At 32.7% G+C, this 21,922-nt stretch overlaps 2 protein-coding genes across 2 annotated transcripts; one reads left to right on the top strand and one right to left on the bottom strand.

Moving 5' to 3' along the window:
- The first annotated feature begins 1,785 nt into the window (after positions 1-1,785).
- LOC131848195 (WW domain-binding protein 11) lies at positions 1,786-9,008 on the top strand. The gene is made up of 10 exons (XM_059197975.1): positions 1,786-1,984; positions 2,719-2,844; positions 3,035-3,132; positions 4,334-4,480; positions 5,144-5,257; positions 5,654-5,848; positions 6,269-6,522; positions 6,835-6,995; positions 7,628-7,876; positions 8,735-9,008. The coding sequence occupies exons 1-10, from the start codon at positions 1,921-1,923 to the stop codon at positions 8,944-8,946; spliced, it is 1,620 nt and encodes a 539-aa protein (XP_059053958.1). The 5' UTR covers positions 1,786-1,920; the 3' UTR covers positions 8,947-9,008.
- Positions 9,009-10,830: 1,822 nt separating this feature from the next.
- On the bottom strand, positions 10,831-20,967 carry LOC131848042 (uncharacterized). Its single transcript, XM_059197797.1, has 4 exons — positions 20,922-20,967; positions 19,570-19,636; positions 11,476-11,645; positions 10,831-11,144 (listed from the first exon to the last, which is right to left on the bottom strand). The coding sequence occupies exons 1-4, from the start codon at positions 20,965-20,967 to the stop codon at positions 11,014-11,016; spliced, it is 414 nt and encodes a 137-aa protein (XP_059053780.1). The 3' UTR covers positions 10,831-11,013.
- Between the last annotated feature and the right edge of the window lie 955 nt (positions 20,968-21,922).

The following is a 21,922-nucleotide window of genomic DNA, read 5'->3' as shown; positions in this document are numbered from 1 at the left end:
TATACGCTGACGGTACTATTACAGGATGGGACCATGAGCATGACGGCTGAGCTTAACGTGGCATTAGAGAAAAAATACTTATTAATACAAAAAAAAATACATTTATAAAATGTCCGAAGTGAATAAGTTATTTTTTATATGATATGGAAAATCAATGGAAACCAGTAGTCCCTATTACCATCAATTCTCTTTTCAATTTTATATTCAGTATAACAAAAAATTTACTGTTCTTGTTAGTCAGGTAGGTTACCTTAGTATTTCAAGCGTTTTATTTCCAGCCAAAATGAGTCAATTCGGCTACGCATGGGGTATAAAAACGGAGCATAAACCCATGAATCATCGTTCACGCATCGATTTCATGACAAAATTAGTTCGTTGGTAGGTATACCTATCTATTTTATTTAGGACATAGGTGCATGACTTGTGGATGGTACTATATAAATAAATTAATAACTGGACAACACACAAAGCGCCATCTATATCTAAACTCAGTTGAGATAGTACCTATTTTAGATAGTTCTAAATTACTGATAGACATATTTATTAGAATTTACTTTTCTTAAATAAATACACAATAAATAATATATATTTATAGAAAATACTAATACAAACAGAAAGTCACATGAATTAAAATGTTGGCAGTATCTGTCTGTGGTAGTGCACAGGAATGGAATTCATCAGCATTATCTGAATCTATATAGACGATTTACTTGCAGTGCAGAACGCGGGGACGTGAAAAAAATAATGGGTTATTGAAAACTCGATATTTCATTAAAACATACATTTTTTTTAATATTAAAATTAATCGAATAATTATAATTTTTTTTTCTAATTTTTCAATAAAAAACAATTTGTTATATAAAAAAGGCACTCGCAGGCCAAAGAACCTAAAAAATAAAGATGTAGAAAAATAATTTAATCTATTATTGTTCATAAGTGACGATATCTATTTTTAAAATTAATCGTGTTTTATTCCTATCCGCAATAGCTTAAAACTATCCAGTACCTACCTTCGTAATATATCCTTTATTACGATGCTACTGGATAGTTTTAAATTTTGGATTGGTGTTGTCCTCGTATTATTCCAGTATAAAATGGACTCTAAGATAATCACAGTTCCTTTCCATTATCCCGTCTCGTTTCCTGTTTTTAGTGGCATAATAGGCAACACTAGCCTCTTGCCAAAGAAAAAAGAAAAGATAATCACACAACCTCATCATCTCTGAAAAGTACTATATATAGTAATTTCATTGAAAGTCTATCTAGTAGACTGTTATGAAAACGTGCTGTTAGACGTGTAACAGCATATTTCCATAAATATCTAAGAGTAGTAGTGTAGTCTTTGTATGTGAAATGTATAATCGTTAAAAATTTTATTATCACTCACTGTACAGATAAGATAATATTATATAGTATGACAATAGACCTTTAAGCATGGCAAGACTGATTCGACTTTTTTTTTGAATCAGTATGCCTATAACACCTAAATGTAAGCAAGGCAAGATTGATTCGACATTTTTTCGAAATCAGTTTGGGTATAACAGACATTTTTGAGCTTTAAGTTATTTCGACGAGTGTCGGGCCTAACAAATAATGCAATTTGCGACTGACAACTTTTAATAAAGCAATTTTAAGGTAGAGATAATAACAACTCTTTGTTCCTGAGTCTCAGAGTAAAGTTTTGATTCAAAATTTTGTCACTTCAATTTTAGCATAATAATGAATTTAAAACTGGTTACACTACGATGGTGATATCTGGTAACCCTGAAGTAGCTTTAAAAAAAATGTTCAAATGTCATAATGAAATTGTTATAATTTTGTATTTGTAAAATTTTATCTATTTACATTCGGTATTCATTCGAATCAGAATCTTTATTTAATTACCTTAAATTTAGCAGTTAAAGGGTTTAATTTACAATCATGGGCCGTCGATCAATTAATACCACTAAAAGTGGTAAATATATGAATCCAACAGACCAAGCAAGTAAGTAGAATTTAATAATTATCTGCATTAATGTCTTGTTACATCTATTAAACAACAAGTTCAGATTAAAAAAATTTATTTATTACAAAATATTAATTTTAGTTTGCAAAAAAGAATTGATTAGGCAGTTTAAGTTTAAGTCTGAAGGTTATCTTTCACTTGAAAATATGTTGACAAAAAATAATCCAAAACCAAATATTGATGTATATTACTAAAATACATGTGAAAGTAGTAAGAATCCTTCGTGTATGATTTTTTGGAGATAATGGTTGAATAGTTATCACATTTAACTTAAATAATATAATGTGAGATTTATAAGGGTAGAGACTGATTTCCACATAGATGAGGGGAAGAAAATACATATTACTGTGGCGTAAAATGTTAAGGAAAAAGTTAGCAAGGAAGTGAGATTAATAGACTTCGATTAAAAGTAGCTTCCCCACCTTATGTTGGGAAAGTAGCAGTCCCTGGTTTTCTTGAATTATCCTAAATACTGATGTGCAGAGTTGGTTATTTCTGCCACAAAACAAATAGTTTTGTTTGGAGTAATTTGGTTGAAGGAATAAGGTTGAAATTACAGTATGTGGAGGTGTGATATTATCATCCTCCAGAATGGCAATTCATGTGTTCCATTATCAGATACCGTATGGACAATTATTTTGTTTGCCGTATCAATTATAATAAAAGGTAAATAGACAGTAGGAATTTATTTGAAATATTTTTTTTATTTTTAGGAAAAGAAGCAAGGAAAAAAGAGTTGAAGAAAAATAAAAGGCAAAGACAAATGGTAAGAGCAGCTGTGCTAAAAATGAAAGACCCTACACAAATATTAGAGGAGTTGCAGAAAATTGATGAAATGGGTATTTAAATACTTTAATATTTTTCTACTAATTTTCTTTTATAAATTCTTCACATCTAATTCTGTAATAGTGAGACTGATTTTTATGTAAAGTAAAATGGCGCTGGAATTTTTCTATTTTGTAATCTTTGCAATTACCTGATTCAGTCTGAATCCTGCAATATTAATTTAATTTATATTATATATTTTAGAGTATAATGTATTGCAACCTTCACCACTAAATGAGAAAGTACTAAAAGAGAAACGAAAGAAGCTAAGAGAAACCTTTGATAGGGTTCTCAAAATGTATGTAAGTAAAAATAAATTCATTTTAATACTTTTATCTAACTGAACAGAATTCTGAATCATACTACATATATATTAGTTCGTTCGGAAAGTAATTTAGTTTTTTCCTAACTTAGGATTTAATTGTATTTTTTGCTCTCAACTTTACACTTAAGCCGTATAATTTTTATGTGCTTTTAGAGCTCATATAGCAAGGCTTGTGTGTGAAAAATTCCAATTAATTCTACACAGTAGTTTTTGGTTGGTGCCCTTTTAAATATGGAGAGGAATAAGCAACATTTTCGACATATCTTACTGTTTTACTACAGAAAGGGCAAAAATGCTGTTCAAGCCAGAAAGAAATTGACCGACGCTTGTGGAGGTGTGTTAACAGTACGCCAGTGCCAGAACTGGTTCGTTAAATTTCGATCCGGCAATTTTGATGTCAAAGATGCACCACCTTCGGGAAGGTTGGTTGAAGCCACTGGTTGATGCGAACCGGCGAATAACACAACACGTGAGATCGGATTGAGGTTAAATTTATCGAATTTAACAATTTGTGACCACTTGAAAAGCCTGGGATGTCATAAGTGTTGTTATTCGCCAGTACGCATCAACCAATGCCTTTATCAGTCTCAACCGGCCTTCCATATTTAAAAGGGCACCAACCAAAAACTACTGCGCATAATTAATTGGAATTTTTCACACACAAGCCTTGCTATATGAGCTCTCAAAGCATATAAAAATTATACGGCTTAAGTGTAAAGTTGAGAGCAAAAAATACAATTAAATCTTAAGTTAGGAAAAAACTAAATTACTTTCCAAACAACCTAATAGTTTATAAACTGTGATCAAAAAAGAATTTATAATGTAATTAGTAAGTAATGTTTTACCAAATTTAGTTTGGAGATTTATTATTGTTACCAATAGACAATCTGTACTGAATACAATCAAGAGATGTATATTTTTGTTTTTGTCTACTAATTCATTATTTATCATCATTACTTCATTCTAATATATATCTTCATCAATATCCACAATATCTCTACTTTAAAATTTTCACCACATTACAACATTTAAGTACATTAAAATATATTATTTTAACAGGTCCAATTATTTTGCACTTTTCTAAAATGGATGTTTATGATATCCTGTCTAATAATATTAGTTGCACAGGCCTTTCTTTTATATCATAATAATAATTTAATATTTCTTTCCTCATACAGGATAAAGACGATTCTGAGAAATGGGTAGACTTAAAACGCCAAGAAATGGAATATGAAAAGAGGAAAGCACATTTGATTTCATATTATGAATCTGTAAAACATGCACAGTCTGTACAAGTCGACGATATTCCATTACCCACATTACAAGTAAGTATAAATTGTCGAGATGAGAAATGTCAGTGTGGTGATGTCTAGGGGAAGGGGATAATTAGTAGCGGAGTATGATGTCTATATGGCTAGCAATTTACAATGGTAGGTGGTCCTTCGCAGCGATCTGGACACCAACATAATTAAATTCTAATGAATTTGTCATGATAGACTCACTGTCCCAATAGCCAGCTTATATGGATCACACAGACCAGTCCATTATCTCTTAATGAAAATAAAAACTATTATGTCTAATGTTGAATTTAAATAATACCAATAAAAAACTCATAAGGAATTCGTTCCTAGAAAAATATAAGGGCTATACCAAAAGACAAGATAGTCTGTTCTCTACTTATGGTATAGTTAGTATGTACACTGTAGAAGTAGATAGAAGAGTTTACCAGCAAAAACTCCCAGTAATCAGTTAATAACGTTGAGCTGTCCAGAATCCAAAGCTGTATTAACAGGATTGTACCAAATTTGATTGGGAGATCGACATGAATAGTAAAAGAGAGTGCAGATGTACACTGGACAGGGACCCCAGGGTGTGAATCCATGGAATGCTAAGAAATTCTTATCACTTGAATTGATCGAGAGTTGTAGTCATTATAATTAAATAGATTGATTTGAAACATGTTCTTTAAAAAAAACATTTTTTTGCAGATCCCTGAAAATATTATCTACAGCAATGTACCATCACAAATTCCATTGCCATTGGACATTGGATACCCTTCTGTACCTGTCAAGCCAATATTGAAGAAAGATTCTGCTTACAGAGTGAGATCTATGAAAATACATATTTTACATGTACACTAACCGAAGTAGTAATAATAGTCTAAATATATTTATATATTTATCTTACTATTTTCTGTGTGTACTCTTCTCATCAGGGTGACTATAAAAATTTCCTTGGGGATCTTTTTATAATTCAAATAGGGGAACAAAATATAACACACTGTTTCACATTCTGAAACCAGAGAATATTTTTTTCTGGTCAATCTGTAAGTGTCAGGAAAGTGGATGAAGATATGTATAGGAGAAGTAGAACAAAGAGTATATCATAAGATAAAGTAAAATAGTCTGTATATTAAATTCAAAGATTTGATCATAAAAAATATCACTTAGTGATAAGGTCATCTGAGTTCTTTTAACAATAATGTAATGTTACCTTAGGAAAGACCAGCCGGTTTAGAGCCACCTGGAGTTCCACCTGGTCCTCCCGCTGACTTCCAGTTGCTGGCCGTAGAAGCCACTAAAAATGAACAGTTACACAATAAGAAGGACTTCCGGTCTAAGGTGGATTTCATGAAAGAGAAAAAGAACATCCGTTTCTCAGACATGGCTGATGAGGGTCCACCAGGCGAAGCTGTGAGTTATATTTTCGTTTTTTAGGAATAAATAATTTAAATATAAAAATTAAATATACCTGTGTTAAATACGTCTGTTTTTGGCATATTTATCTCATTTTCAGATTTTTATGTGTTGATAAGTAAATATAAGAGAAAGGAAATTGTTTATATTAGTATCAGTACGAATATTTTCTTATATTCCTACTGATATACCTTTAGTCCAATGTTAAAATTTGCAAATGGAGGATTTGTTAAATGGTCGATATTTTTGTGTGTGTGTTGTTCAATATATGTTATTCAATATCTGCTAAAGCTGATCAGATTTTCTTATGTACTACTCATACTAAAATAAATAAAAAATCATCAGTAAATCACAGATCGTATATAAACTGTGGAGCGCCATTCATACTAAGAATTAAAAACCTTTGCATATTTGCAGGCTCCTCTTAATGCTATACCACAAAATACACTGCCCCTGATGAGCAACTATGATGGGGAAGCGATAGAAGATGACCGTCCGGCAAGTCCGCCAGGAGGAGTCCCGCCGCTAGTTCCACCTACTGCACCGAAGCCTACTTCCCTTCAACAGAGAATGTTGGCGTTATCCGGACAAAATATAGACGACTTCATGAAAGAGATGGAGGAAGTGCATAGGAAGAGGGAAAGGGATAGAGCCGCAGATTTAAACGCTAGGTATTGTGTAATAATGACACGTATAATTTTGATAATAGTTTTATAGAGTTCACAATATTTCGACGGTGCTACAACTGCTATGATAAGGGTTAAACAGAAGTGCAGCGTGTAATCAGCATATGATGAGCATACATATTCCTAAAATCTCGTGATTTTCTAAACGTAACGTGTAGATAATGACTGCGTCCAAAAAAGTATATATAAATTATTCCTGATATATATCTCTATCTTTATAATATTAGTACATGTAGATTACAAAAAAATATTCATTTGGAAAATTAATGATTTTTTATTGTATTTTTTTTTGTTCAGGTTAAGTGCTTTGAAGCGTAGTGGAGCTGCTCCTGGTGTTGGTCGAGATAGTGACTCTGATAGCGATAATGAAACCATGATGCCACCTCCCCAACTCCAGGAGTACCTCGAACCGCCCGGACTGGAGATGAGGCAAATGCCTCCTCCGCTTCTTCCGCCAGGTGAGCTTACAGCAGACTTAAGAATAAATTGTTACATTTTTTCTGCAATATGTAATAAAAACATTTTCTCATAAAATTATAACAATATTAAATGTTTGTATAAATTATATCGATATAGCAAATCCTCTACAAAGTAATTTCCGTGTAGAATGCCTTGTAAGCTGTATTTTGTTTTGAGGAGTGATATAAACAGTCATACCTCCATATCCTGCATTGAATCTAAGGAGTATGGAAGTATAACATCAGTCCTAACGAATAAAATGCTCAAGGGGTATGTAACAAGAGTGTCAAATGACGACATGATATCCGTGTACTGTTTACCATCATATGGGCCATCAGCTTGTATGCCATTGTAATTACAACATAACAACATACTATATACCAGATGGGGTAGAGACATTGTCAACTGTCGATGGTGAATGCAATATTTGGACGGTATATTTGAATCTAACATGGTGCGAAGTGACGATCCTATTTCCTTTTCTTTGATACATTTTTGGTTGCATGCCTGTGTTTGGATCATAGGCGAGTCAAACAGAAATATAAAATCCTCATTTTTTTTGTATGTTGTTCAGATTTGAACTCACTTGATGACACTCACTAATTCCCTACCCTAAATTATAAAAATACAGGTCTTCGGCCTCCACTTCGCGCGCCTCTCGGGCCCCCGCCCGGTCGTCCAGTGATGCGGCCTCCAGCCCCGCCCGGGCCGCCCCCAGGGCTGCCTCCGCGAGCGCTGTTGCGGCCCCCGGGGCCGCCTCCAGGGGCGCCCCCACGCCTCCTTCGCCCGCTGCAGCCGCCACCGCCCCCGAAACCTATGCCACAACTCTCGGTCCTTACAGCGGCCCCTCAGCTTATATCAAAGAAAGATGGTGTTCAAGGTAAATAGTTTTCTTTTTTTATATACTAGCAAACACATACAGATGGGAACATTGTAAGAGTACGTATTTTTTTTAAATAAAATACAATACTTGTTGTCAGCTATTAATTTGGTTTTCTATGGTGAAAAATTGTACTCATTAGTAAGATTATTTTTTTCTTCATAATAATAGTTTAGAAATAATATTATCTATAGATATAAATAAAATTAAAGTGTTTGTTTGTAATATCGAAACAACCAGCTTTTTACAACATGCATATGAATATAAATACGGTACATACACCAAAATGTCATTTTTTACAATTTATGCTGTCTGTTTTGTTTCCGCTAATCTCTAAAATGGCTGGTCCGATTTTGACAGCACTTTTTTTGCAGGTAGCTGATGTAATAACGAGTAACTTAGTCTACTTTTATTTTAGAAACGTAAAGTTCAATTCCACGCAGAGGGAGTCGCGACTCCCTCTGACAAATAATAATACTGAAAGCCAATATAGTCAGCAAAATTGATCATGTGACCATGCACAACAGCTGTATTATAGACGCAGAAGCAAAGTGGAAAACCACCAAATCTAGTTTACACTAGTAACTATTAGTGTTACTATATACACTTATTTACTACACACACTAATACACTTCAGTATATAGGTTACGGTAGAATGCTAAAGCGAAGTCTCGGCTCCGGCAATAGCGGTCCAGAGCTATACCGTATAGATTTTAGTAAAAACTGCAAAATCAGATCAACTGCCCTCCTACTCCATCCCGCGTGTGTATAGTCTTTGCAAGATTTTCCACAGGTATGGTACATCATCATATGATATGTTTATGTTCTGAAGCCTTATCTTCTTATTTCTATTTACAGGTGCTACTATCAGTGCGAAGCCACAAATTAGGAATCTCTCCGCTGACGTCACGAGATTCGTGCCGTCCGCGTTACGAGTTAAACGGGAGGATAAGAAGACGAAACCTGGTATTAAGTCGACTTTGCAACGGCCGGCAGATATGCCTAAACAAGCACCAACCAAGGACGATGCCTACATGCAATTCATGAGAGAAATGGAAGGACTGTTATAGGTTTAGTTCGTAATGTAAATAATTGTATGAGTCAATAAATAGTTAAGTATATTTTTCGTTGTTTATGCATATTAATCTGAGTTATGGAAACCCATATTACAGAAATAGTCTTTATAAAGTCATTTGTGGGTCTCTCCTATTTCAGCTGGAAAATGTTGTAAGATGTTTCGGTTGAAGGACGAGATAAGCAGTGAATTTCAAGGTACGGATACAGAAAATCTTAGTGCTGCGGAATGGCCACGCATGAGTACACCACTTACGTACTACACACTCACCACTCGGGCGTCATATGATGACGTAATACCCGTGGTGCTATTCATGTATGTAGGCGGATACCACTTACCATTCGATGGAACATCTGCTTCTTTGTTATTCTCAAAATATGGCAAAAAAATATACAAACTAAAAAAAGTAAAACGAGCCAAATTTGCTGTAATTAACTTTAATGAGATAACAATGCTATTTATATTATTATCTATCTATTATTATATCTATATCCTGTAATATTTTTTCTGTGGTGGTATACATATTATTCTCATCTGTTTGGAGTATATCTGGTGTCCTTGTAACGACCTATTTTTTCTATTTATGTTTACAAACAGCTTTTGTTAAGATGTTTTATTCATGATGAAACAAGAATATCGTTTTTTTTCTAAATAGTTAATTAATTTGTTATTGCAATTGACGCCCGTTATCAATCCAAGGTCCGAAAGGGCACAAGGTCTTAGGTCCATATTCAACAGGGATGTCTAATTATGATAAGATATAACGGTGTAAATATTACTTTATGTATTTATTGTGATACTTAAGTTGTGTATAAAATGCTGATGTTTTGGCAAAGCATTTTTAGAATCATCTTGATTTATATTGATATTAAAGCTAAATATTAAATATAAGTATCACTATGTAGATTTTAAAGCTTGTTCTCTGCCAAGATATTTACTCAAAGGACTATCTAAATTATGAAAATAAATTATTCTACTGTATATTATTTAATGTCTATAAAAAATTGAGACATTTAATTGGTTTCTAAAGCCATATTAAATTATAATAAGTTACCGATCTCTATAATACGATACAAATTTCTATTACACTGAATATTGTACTTTTTAGTGTAATTACGAAATTCATTATAATCACATTTCATATTTATAAACTATTAGCAATGGAAACTTGATTATTGAATAAATAACATATCCAGTAATAGTTTCTCACAGGTTTCTCTCGGGTTTTCTCGACCTCTCAACACATTGATGTCTCTATATGTCGAATTTTTGCCATTTTATTCCATAAAAGACTACGGAATAAAAAAAAGCAAAAATTCGACATTCGACAAAATGAGACAAATTTACGTTGTCAATTATTTAAAACAATTCTAGTCACATGCGGGGCAGTCTTTCACCTATTAGTGGTCCTGAGCACATTAGGATAATGGAGCCCCTATGGCCATAGTAATAAAGCACTATTTTGTTAGAAAAGAAAGTAATTTTTTAACATGACTCTTTAGAAATGTATATGGGGATGCCCTACTTTCAAAATAAACCAGCAAAAATAATTTTAAAAATTCGTTGTGCTGAGGGGTTCAAGTTCTTGCTAGACATTTATTAAAAAATTAACAAAACGAACCAATTGACCATAGTAGGTAAGCATTTTAGACTGATTTTCAGGCGAGAGTGGCTATCGATTATCGTTTAGTAAAGGAGTAGGGATTAGATTTGACTAGGGGGCCCAATCTCTCGCGGGGCCCTGGACACGCGCCTGGCGTGCCCAGTGGGGAAAACGGGGTTGGTCACATGTAATGAGTCTGTAAAATATGCTTGGTGTTACAAAATTAAACTACCTAAATAAAATAAAAAAAAAATCTGAAATAACAGGGATCACGCCTCAGACCTCTTGAATGGTAATGCATAAAGGACATCATAGGCATCAGAAGTAAAGTTTGTTATGTCCGTGATTTATGTTTATATACGACGGTTACTATTTTTCAGTAGAGGGGTAGGTAGAGTAGTTTATTTGCCAGCGGTCTATAGTAAATGCCGTACATTATGTCAAGTTTTTTTCTATATGTTATTGCGTTTGACATGTAGATAACAATTCGGGCAGTGTACATGGTCTCATACAACACACTTCGAGGACTTTCTCCAAATATTTCCAATTTGTAGTGTCTACCTCCTTCGATATAGCATCACGGAGTAATTCTGAAACAAAAAAGAATTACAGACACAATCTATGCATAAGTATAATAAAATTGGAACTGATTGCTGTCTGTGCATGGTAGATATATGTGAAAAACTATAATTGAGAGGTATTATCAAAGTAATATACCCAGAAATAGGATTGTTACAATTATTTCTGTTTTTTTTTTATGTTTTATTCAAATTAGTTCATAAAAACGTAATATATATGAAGTCGCGGGTTCAGCTGTGTTAATTATAGTTCAAAGTTAAGATAAGAATGGATAAATTTATGATAGAATTTAATTAGTTAGTTTTCTAGGTTTAGTTGAAAAAAAGATAGAACTATTCTTACCGGTGGATTCATAGTTGTACGTGCACAGGCTGTCTAGGGCGTGATTGAGCATTTTTTTACAGATCGCCGAAGGGTAGTTCATATAGGCTGATGTAAGAATGTGAGCGGATGCTATGCTGTAGCAAGTCATGAATACCACAAATATGTAAAAACCCTTCATTTTAAACGATCTGAAAACATTGCATCAGTTAATATAATAATAATATATATTGTTTAGACACAACTACATTAACATGTAATTTATATATAGATAATTTTGTATCTGGTTTATATATATTGAAACTGCATACCGTATATTAATAAAATACATGAGTAAAATAATACATAAATATGATGCGTATAAGTAGTTAAAAGGCCATACATAAAAAATGTTTTTACGTTCTTGTCTCTTACGGGTTCCTTTAAAGTTTACGTAGTGAACTTTGAAAAAGGGCAAGCACAATAGATCAATGTAGGTCGCAGTGTTACAGGTTTTAACACCTGATAACAGATTAAAACACATAATAAAAAGTCGGTTCATCCTTTACCAACTTCTTTATGTACTGTTATGACAAACATGAAGGCTCACTAGATGGTAAGTAATGATCGTAGGATATGTCAGATATAGACGTGAACTGCGCCAGGTATATGTGGTCATTAAGTGATTCCCGTAATGTGTTGCCTTTTCAGATGAGTAACGTATCATGCCTAAATATTCTCTAATAAATTATAGTAAATGTGTCTACGGAAAGTACAGAAACAAGAAGAATATAATTAGATAGTAATTGATTCACAGTACGCTACTTACTGTTTTAGAGAGAAATAAGACCTAAATATATCTATTGGCTAGTAGGTAAATGTACAAAATAATAATATTACGTTAATTTTTATATGATATGATGGAAAAGGTATGATATAAATTCAAAGTTATAATTCATTTACCAGATTGAGTTGATACACAGGCTTGATCACATTACAATAATCACACTTATTTAAACATTGTCCTTGCCCCTGAAAATAACAAGAATATTAGAATTAGGGTCTGTAACTACATTACTAATAACTCCATTGCTAGCAATGTACTATGTCAGGTTGATCTCACGGCCCCCCCTGGAAATCATCGTGATAAATTCCTGGTGAATCAGTTACGAGGAGCCAACTGACCTGACCTCATGCTCATCCTATCATTCTAAGACACCCGTCTTCGGTAACGGTTTACGCCGGCAGGTCACCAGTAATCAAAATTCTGTCTCAATTTCTCCCGCCAAATCATTAAAACTTAGTATTGCTCTAGACTTTAGAGACGAATGACCATTTACTTGGTACCATGACTTATGTTATGTTCGCGTCACAAGGGCAGGCAATGCGCAATAGAAACCTCTAGTATTGCAAGTATTAAGCCTATAGGCAACTGTTTACTATCAGTTGTGACCTAGCCCACGTTTGTGGTGCAAAAAATTAAAAAAAGATTTGAAATCTAGTACAACTTTATTATTGTCAGAAACTTGAATGGCATTAAGATATTATTGATATAAGAAATGAAATTCGAATGTTTGATACATTATAATATTGTAGTATCTTACCACAGTAGATTGCACAGTATACTTGATGTTCTCAAGTCACAACCCTCCAGGAAGAGCTTTCTTCGTCTAATGGTGTCAAGTTAACGGTTCAGCCTTTATATACTTTCTTACACGTGTCACTAAAACTTGTTATAACTTCTAACAGGTAAGTAATCCCTTTGAAAAGTTTCAGGATTAAATTATATTATCATGTATTCAGCATTACGTGAAGTACATCAGTACGCAGAGCACTCCTGAAACGCGCGTAGACTTGAATGAGTTCATTCCAAAAAGTCGAAGTAAACAAGTTGTTATAAATAACCAGAGCAGTGGAGTTTTATCAGCCTACTACTTTTTATCTAATGACCTGTGTGTACCATAAAAATTCGATGTGAAACGCAAACATAATTTGTTGTATTGCAAATGTTTCTAGAGCATAAGACGGATATTGCTTTGGATATATATTGGCGCTTGCAACGTAAAGTTTTGAAGTTTAATATTCCATATACTAAATAAACGTTTTTCATTTAGGTATATACAATATGTTTTACATTGTGTCAGTTTGAATTGTTTGAGGATATTGAACCTGTCTTAGAATTAGAAGATCTGTGCATTCTGTGTTAAGCTTAATTAAAAACGGACTAAAGGATTTTTCGTATCAGCGCCTATTAAAGTGGACTTGAGCCATAGGTCTGAAACTTTGGACAGGCGTTCCAAATAATGTAGACATTCATTAGGAAAGGATTATCCAAACTTTGCACCGGTATAATGTCCTCAGATTCTACTTGGTGAAAAACCAGGAGGTTTTTACGTAGTATCTTAAAATAATAAATTAGACTTTCTTAATTTTAATAAACAATAATAGTACATAAGTAAGTAATTCTTAAAGATAACTAAAGCTTACATACGTGGCTAAGTTTATTTTGGCTTTGTTTTCGACCTACACGTAGACAGTTATAGTAGTTTATCCATTACAACATTGGATATTGTCACTCACATAGCGCGTGTCAAATTTAAATTTCTGAAACAAAAGCATTACTTGACGCGACTTTGTTTTCTGTTCCGCTATTGATCATTTATAATGAAAATGTGAAGTTTACAAAATATATTTTTAACAACAACAACTTGATATCGTGTAGTTATAGGAATCTCCTAACACGATGTAACATAACTAGTAGGTTAGCCACTTAATATAGTATATATTTATACCCATTTTGCGCCGTTAATTCTAAACGTGCTTGAATTAGACGATAATATTAACTGATAATGTTGTTATGACGTTTAGTAGATGCTAGGTAGGTAATTGTTTAGTAAATACGTTTATTTTATATCAGGCTACAACTCGTGTTTTTTGAAAAAATGTATTGCTTAATGTATTGTAATAAACTGTATCCGTTTCAGCCTGTTGTCAGAAACCTGTCACATCTTGATAGTTATAAGTGGTGCAGTATTGAGGACTTGGTAGAATACCTACTTTATGATGGTGCTAACGGGATTACTAGTCCTTCTTCACACGCCATCATCTCTCCCCGTACACAATGGTTGTTATGGTGATTATCAAGAACTATTTTGTATCTAGCACCATTCAAACAAAGTTGCGAGTACCTAACTACTAGTACGAGCGGGCGTATGAGATTATTAGCATAAGAGATTATTGACCCCATTGATAGCAATGTACCATGTCAGGTCGGCAAGCGATCTCTCCTGGAACCCACTGTATAAAATTCCTGGCGAAATTGTTACCATGGGCTGTCGCGATCTCATTCTCATTTTATCATCCTCCACTGGTGCCCCACTGACGTATATCGTTATTGCAGGCGGGTGCACCATAACATTTTCACCAATTAAAAATAAACTGCCAATACGATACTAATATAAAACGATTCCATGCATTAATAAAATCTTAACGATGTCACATAGTACGGATTTCTTGTACCTAACGTATTTTGGTAATTCTATTTTTATCTTGGCTTGTTTGTGAATTGTATGTTATTTCTTTGAATGTGTAATGTGTAAATATAAAAATATAATGCCTTTGTTTTCAAATTAGAGCGTAGTAATATAATGTTAAAGAATATAAAAATATACCATAAAACCAGTTATTTGCTAATGCATTTAAACATAGTGCATATCTACGTAGTTTCTGGTTTTATGCCTCCACATTAAAGAATTGTTTTTATTGCTATTTCTTTTTTTTATATTAGTATTTTAAATGTAGAATTATACATATTTATTAAAAAATATATGTCCATCCGTTACTTTCCATACAAATTACTTCCGCTTATATTGAGACTACAAGACGTTCTGTGATAATGTCCCTTTTTTACCTCGTAGCGTTACTCATCATTATATTAATACGCGAAATAAAAACTTTTTCCCTTTTTTTAACAATACAAATTGGACTATGCAACCAGTAAATGCTGAATTTGTTCCGGAAATAAGTTTAAAAACTAAACTGCTATCAGCGGATGCAGATAAAAGTTTAATAGGCCAGACAGACAAACGACTTTTCATAAATAATTAGTACTAGATAGTCTTTATTTTTCTAAGCATTAATATATATTACAAAGATAGTCTAGATATAGGAGATATACCTAAATTAGTTTTAAGTAATTACCATATCGGACAAAAATTGGTGGTCATTAAAATTGTAGGTTTATATATGTGTGACTGAATTGGCAATTAACTCAAAATCAAAATGATTATTCACATAGAACAATAACAAATATTCAATATTCATTATCACTATCCCAACCGTCCAGTGCGGATATCTATCTACTTTAGTTGAGAAAAACTGGCAAGTAATTAAACTGGTAGATTTTTTAAATGTTATTTTTTAGTCACTTTCAACGTATCTTGTCATGTGATGTCCACGATATCCCCATCTATTGAGGTATATTGCTTGACCAAGTATGCAGTCGTTCGGTAAAACAACATTTTACTTTTCTTAAAACGGTAAACACTGAGATGTGTATGTATGTATATTACATCTTAAAAAGAAGATTTCGTGAGTCGCAGTTTCGCAAAAATAAAAATTGGAATGTAGAAGAATTTACGGCCTATAAATCTCGAAAAGTAGAAAACCTTTTCCGAGAAGTACCTACCTACAGAAATTGGCTTAGAAATTAGATCGTCTCGCTAAAAATTTGACATTTGGTAATGTCGGTCAATGCACTAAAAGTCGAGTCGGTGCTGCTACCTTGGAATTTACCGCACAACAGCGCTTACAACTGCTTTAAGATAGTTCATTAAAAGTAGTAGTAGTACGTAATTACATACTATTTCAAAGATTCTTGGTAGTCTTCAGATCACTATTGTTGATAATAAAAAAGACGAAAAGAGCAACAAACAAGTTTCTTGCTAGAAAGTTTTCCGAATGAGTGTTAGATTAAAAAAAATGTTATGACTATTCAAAAGTGCTTAAATTAGGTTTATTTGAATAAAGGATTTTCAGTACTCGTACATAAGGTACAATGTGCAATAAAACTAGTATACTAGTAGAAGTTAAAACTCCTATTCCTATTAGAATAGTAGCGAGACAAATAATTCTCTTATTATATGGGTAGGCGCTCTTGATATTAACAGCAATGTATGACAAATACTAGACAAGGGTAATATATAGATGAACTTCTCTGTGAGACATTATTGACTCCCATACTTCTACTTGTTTTCATATTAAATTTAGAACAATTTAAAAAGTAAGTAAGTATTCAATGTACTTGAATATCCTTATATCTTTGTGACTCTAATTTCAGGATTAAAACAATCAATATAATCGAAACAGTTCACTTCCGTACTGTCCTATAATAAAATATTCAGAATTGATATCAGCTCTTTTGTGTAACGAAGTTTTAAATTGTCGTAGTCACGACATGATCTCATAACGGTAGTAATTTGTATAATGATGCTTCCGTAAGCTCCACGACACTTATAACTTGTTTTATTAACAAAAAAAGATAACCGGTTTCGTATTATTTGCGACTTTGCGAGATGGGTTCTCAAATTCTGATGTTATGAAAGAGTCTTGAACCTCTTTATTGAACATAATTAGTTGTTTATAATAAAACAAATAGAGTTTTGTATGTCGTAATGTATGAGTCGCTATTTCTGTTTAAAAGGAACAATGTATTATACCTGCTTGAAAGTTTTAGATTTTATTCTCAATATTTTTCTGAGACATTGTATATATTGAATTCGTTTTAAAAAATATTATCTATTGTATATTCTTAATAAGCATTAGAACATTGTTACCAAAGGAGGACGTATCTGAAAAAGAGATCTCATCCAAACCAAAACCAAAATGACAAATCGGTGAGAGGATCACAGAAGAGCAAATAATAATTGTAAGAAAAGGCATAAGTAACAGTAACTAAATCTAGAATCTGAAACGCCAAGACTCTTGTCTCTTAATTAGTTGTTAATTAGTGTGTTAATCGCAAACAGAAAATTTGGTGTTACAGATTTGAATCTAAGCCCTTTGCGATCTAAAAGTCCACACCTCGCTGATCTAATTCCATGAAGGATGATATCCCCTTCCCCCAGAGCTCTGTATTCAGTTATAGTCAATAAATGACTGATGCAGAGACCCGAAATGATAACGATGCCAGTACCTAGAACTGACATAGGCACATTGAGGTCAAAATAACAACAATAACCAGTTACAAAAATAACAGAGTCCAGTTATTTGTTTTTGATATGGCGTTGGTTGATTTTGATATAGTTTTTTTTTTTAATGTGAACTTTTGGCTTGGTTAAAAAGATTGATCATGCTGGATTATCGCTACCATTAAGCAGATTAGAATCAAATATGTGAAGTCGGTGTTTAGTTTTATGCTACAAAATTTATTTGAATTCAGTATTTATTTGTACTTGTAAAGTCAAACTAAATGCACCTTTTATTTAAGTAACATAAAAGGTGCATTTATTTTGGCTTTCTTTTTTCTTTATTAATGGCTATTTTGAAATTTGGTAGGTACAATGTATCATTAATAGCTAGTTTGAAAGTTTTCAGGTCTTTAAAGTGGCAATTAAACATCATCAATTTACCAAAGAGGACTTTTAAAAAGTCGTCTGCATGTATACCCAAGTCTCCTCTGTTAGAGCCACCAAGCAGCTTGCTTTGTAAGTCTATTCGGTTGTAGAGTACAGATTAGGCAATGAAATTATAGGTTAAGAGGCATGATATTTATTAATCATCTGAAATAGCAACGTATGAGCACAGGTATGAGTGTTCTCAGGGGTGTCACATGCTAATATGATGACCGTAGTTGTACAAGTATATATTAGATAACGCTTACCGCTTACTATCAGATGGACCAGCTTATTTGCCTATATAAAAAAATCTACTATACCAATTTTTTTTAATAAAAAAATGTAATTTATCCGATTAATGTTATGTCCTGTTATTTGACCTTATTTCTTAATGACCCCTTGTTTTATGCACTAATTCTTTAGAATAAATATTGTAGGCATATTTTAAAATGCATGAACTGGAATTATCTGTTAATTAGTATACATTACAAGAATAGTTCTTCGTAATTTGGCAGTATTTATGTATGTAAGTATTGTATTATATAGGCTAATAAGGTTTAGGCTATGACTATCTGTGGGCTAATGATTGTTAATTATATAAATTATAATAAGCTGACTGCATCAGTGATAAATATCGTCAATAGACATGACAATCACGTCATCATGATTGCCACAAAAATAATTAATTATTTTTTTAAGCGATAGAATTAATAGAATAAAATAACGTTTTAATAATATAAATTTTGAAGCACTTATTTTGATTAAATTTGGAACATAATATAAATATTAGTACGTAGTTAAAAGTAGATAAGTACACATAATATACATATATTATATTATATATACGCACAAATCTACTAACAATTCTTATATTGATTTCAAAGGTTAACTCTGAGAATTAAAAATAATAATGTATATATTTTTTTAATAACAATTATATTAACATGAATTATGTTTGTTGAAATGTTTTATTTTTAAATTACTTTGTCTGCAATATGTAAATGATTAGGTATGGAAATATTGTTGTGACAGATGTCAACTGTCAATTTAACAGTGAGAAAAGTCTGTCACTTAAAGAGAGAGTTCGAATTTTGTTTTCGTGTTCATTTCGTGTTTTCGTGTAACATTTAAGGTAATTACGGTGGTTAGTTGGTTATAGTGTGTATTATGTATATTGTATAATATATATGTAGATGATTACATGAGTGTTCTCGGACAGTACGGTTTTAGACGAGCTTCCTCCCGCGTACACTTAGATTGTGAAATGTGTTACCTGCCGATGTTTTCTCTAGAGACTACACCATAGGGTCACCATAATGGGATAAAATAATATATACCAAGACGAATACTTGTCAGGAGGGCTGTCACCTTGTTTGCCATTCTAATTACTTAGAAAGCAAGAGTATAACAAGGAGTAATGAGATATGAATTAATCACCATTCTAAGCCTACGCGGATAATACTACATGGTTATAAAATGTATGTAAAGTCGTATGCACGTGTAACGCCAAGATTCCGGGTACCGCTGACCAAGCTCTTCCTGGAAGCGCAGCTTCCTGGTATCATCTCCGACTTCTTTGAGCGACCTTACTATTGAGATAATTCACGTAGACGAATTTGCGGCATTGGATGTAGTCGCCAGTGCAAACACAAGTATGTTGAATGATTATATTCATAATTGTAAATAAATTTATCAATATGTGAATAACTTTTTGTCCTTATATTTATCTATTTATTTAAACTTTAATGCACAAATACAATATATAAATGTACTTACATATGGCGAACTTAACACCTAAGGGCGTTCTCCACCAGTCAACCATAAGGCAAACAGAGAAGTTAGTAAGCGGCGCATTATAGTTTATAAACATTTACGTAGTAACTTTAAAATAATACATATTATTAGACATACATATTTACATACGACACATAAATAAATATATACACATATTTTAATATATACATACTTGGATTAAATATTTAGATACAGGAAAATTACCAATGTATGAGGCAGAAAATAAGTTCGTTGTAGAGCGGAAAAGAAAGAGATAAATAAGGAGATTATATATAGAGAGGTAACAATTTTAGAAACATTGTTTTATAATTAAGAGAGTGAAACTTGTAAAGGTTAAGGCTGGGGAAGTGCACCGGTCGTTGAACGGTAATGTGGCATTTACTTGTAATTGCTAGGTAGATGTTTACGTTGTGACTATTCATTACCTACTCTTCTAGGGTTGTCAATTACGCTACAACGGCACATAGTGAGATTTTAGTAGAAACTCAATTTTTTAAAGTCTATTTTTCATGTAATTAAAATGCCTAATACGCTGACGGTCCACCTGGTGTACAAGATAATCGTCGCCTATTTATATCACGGATAACGTTTTTATGTGACTTCTGGTGGTACCACTCGAGCTTAGCCATTCTGTCGACACTACTGTTTTTTTTTAATCTAGTTACTATCTACAGCCATAGATGACATAAAATTACATAGTACTGCAGTATAGTATTGCTATTTTTTTACGGTTAAGGATATTATTTTCTTATAAGATGTAAACAAATCTTAAACTTACATAAGAAAATTAAGAACTGGGAATATATAGGTAGGTACATAATATTCAGTGTATTCGAGCAATTTGTTGAATATAGTGAACATTTTTTTAAAAACCATCCTGAAAATTCTCGTTACACTTTTGGCAAAGATTGCCTTTATCAAGATACAGAAATTAAATATATGAAAAGCTGTATAATAATCGAAGATAGGTTTTAGCATTCATTCTCTATATTTACGTTGTCGTAGCCCTACAACTGAGATACGACGATGGATAAATACTTACAGATCGAGATCTGTATCGGATACACATTATAGTATTACCTTTAGACTGAGCCGACAGGTCCTGATCATCATGTCCGGTTTGCATTATTCGTGGCGTCGACGAAAAAAGTAGGCGAACTTCCATGAACTGTATATGTCTCGAATACTATTGACTAGTGTTGTTTATGGTGATATAAAACCCGCCATAAACCTGTTGGGGAAATTTTATGTGACCGGATGGGAAATAAACTGACGTCTCTTGCAGACCTAATATTTTTTTATGGCTCACCTAATGGTAAGATGCAACTATCGTCCAACCATACGTCTACGAGTATAAATGTACATCTACAGTACCACGGATATCACGTTATTATATCACCCCTAATACCAAATGTCTGAAATATATCAATGCATATTTCGGAGGACTAAGATTGTAGTCTATTATTCTGTAATTTCATTCATATTCATATTATTTTATTCACAAGTGTAACACGTTACATGTCAATAGTAATTATAATTATATGTCAACAGATAATTATGTCGCAATTACAATATAAAGTATTGTTAATTAAAAAAAAAGAGGAAATAATGTAATATTTGCTGAGACTTTCTTCTTCCACATGTGAGATTGCGTGAGTGATATTCTGCCTGAACTAGACATGTAATTAATAGATGCTCCCTTAATATCCACAGTACAAGCTCTACATAGTTTGGGACTAGATATGCAAATTGCAATATATGCAAATTGTCGAGTATAATTTATTTATCTTATATGTATACAGTGTATATACTTACATAAAATAGAAATACTATGTAGATACAATTAGAAATACAAAGTATATATAACGTCCGGGTAATTATTAGTACCTAATTGTAATCGCATATTTTATTATCCTCTGCTATCACGCCGGTTGTTTGATCAGCTAGCGGTACATAAAATGAGGTCTTAGGTCATTAAATAGAGGTAATTTTATTTTAATTCGCGGCATCGTCTGATTTTTCATACCAATTTAGTGATAGAAAATTCTTATATTTATAGAAAGTTCTTTTAAACTAAATCA

Source organism: Achroia grisella, unplaced genomic scaffold (assembly GCF_030625045.1).
Source record: "Achroia grisella isolate CSIRO2021 unplaced genomic scaffold, CSIRO_AGI_Agris_v1 utg546, whole genome shotgun sequence".
Lineage (NCBI taxonomy): Eukaryota > Metazoa > Arthropoda > Insecta > Lepidoptera > Pyralidae > Achroia > Achroia grisella.
This window is presented reverse-complemented; position numbering and strand designations above follow the sequence as displayed.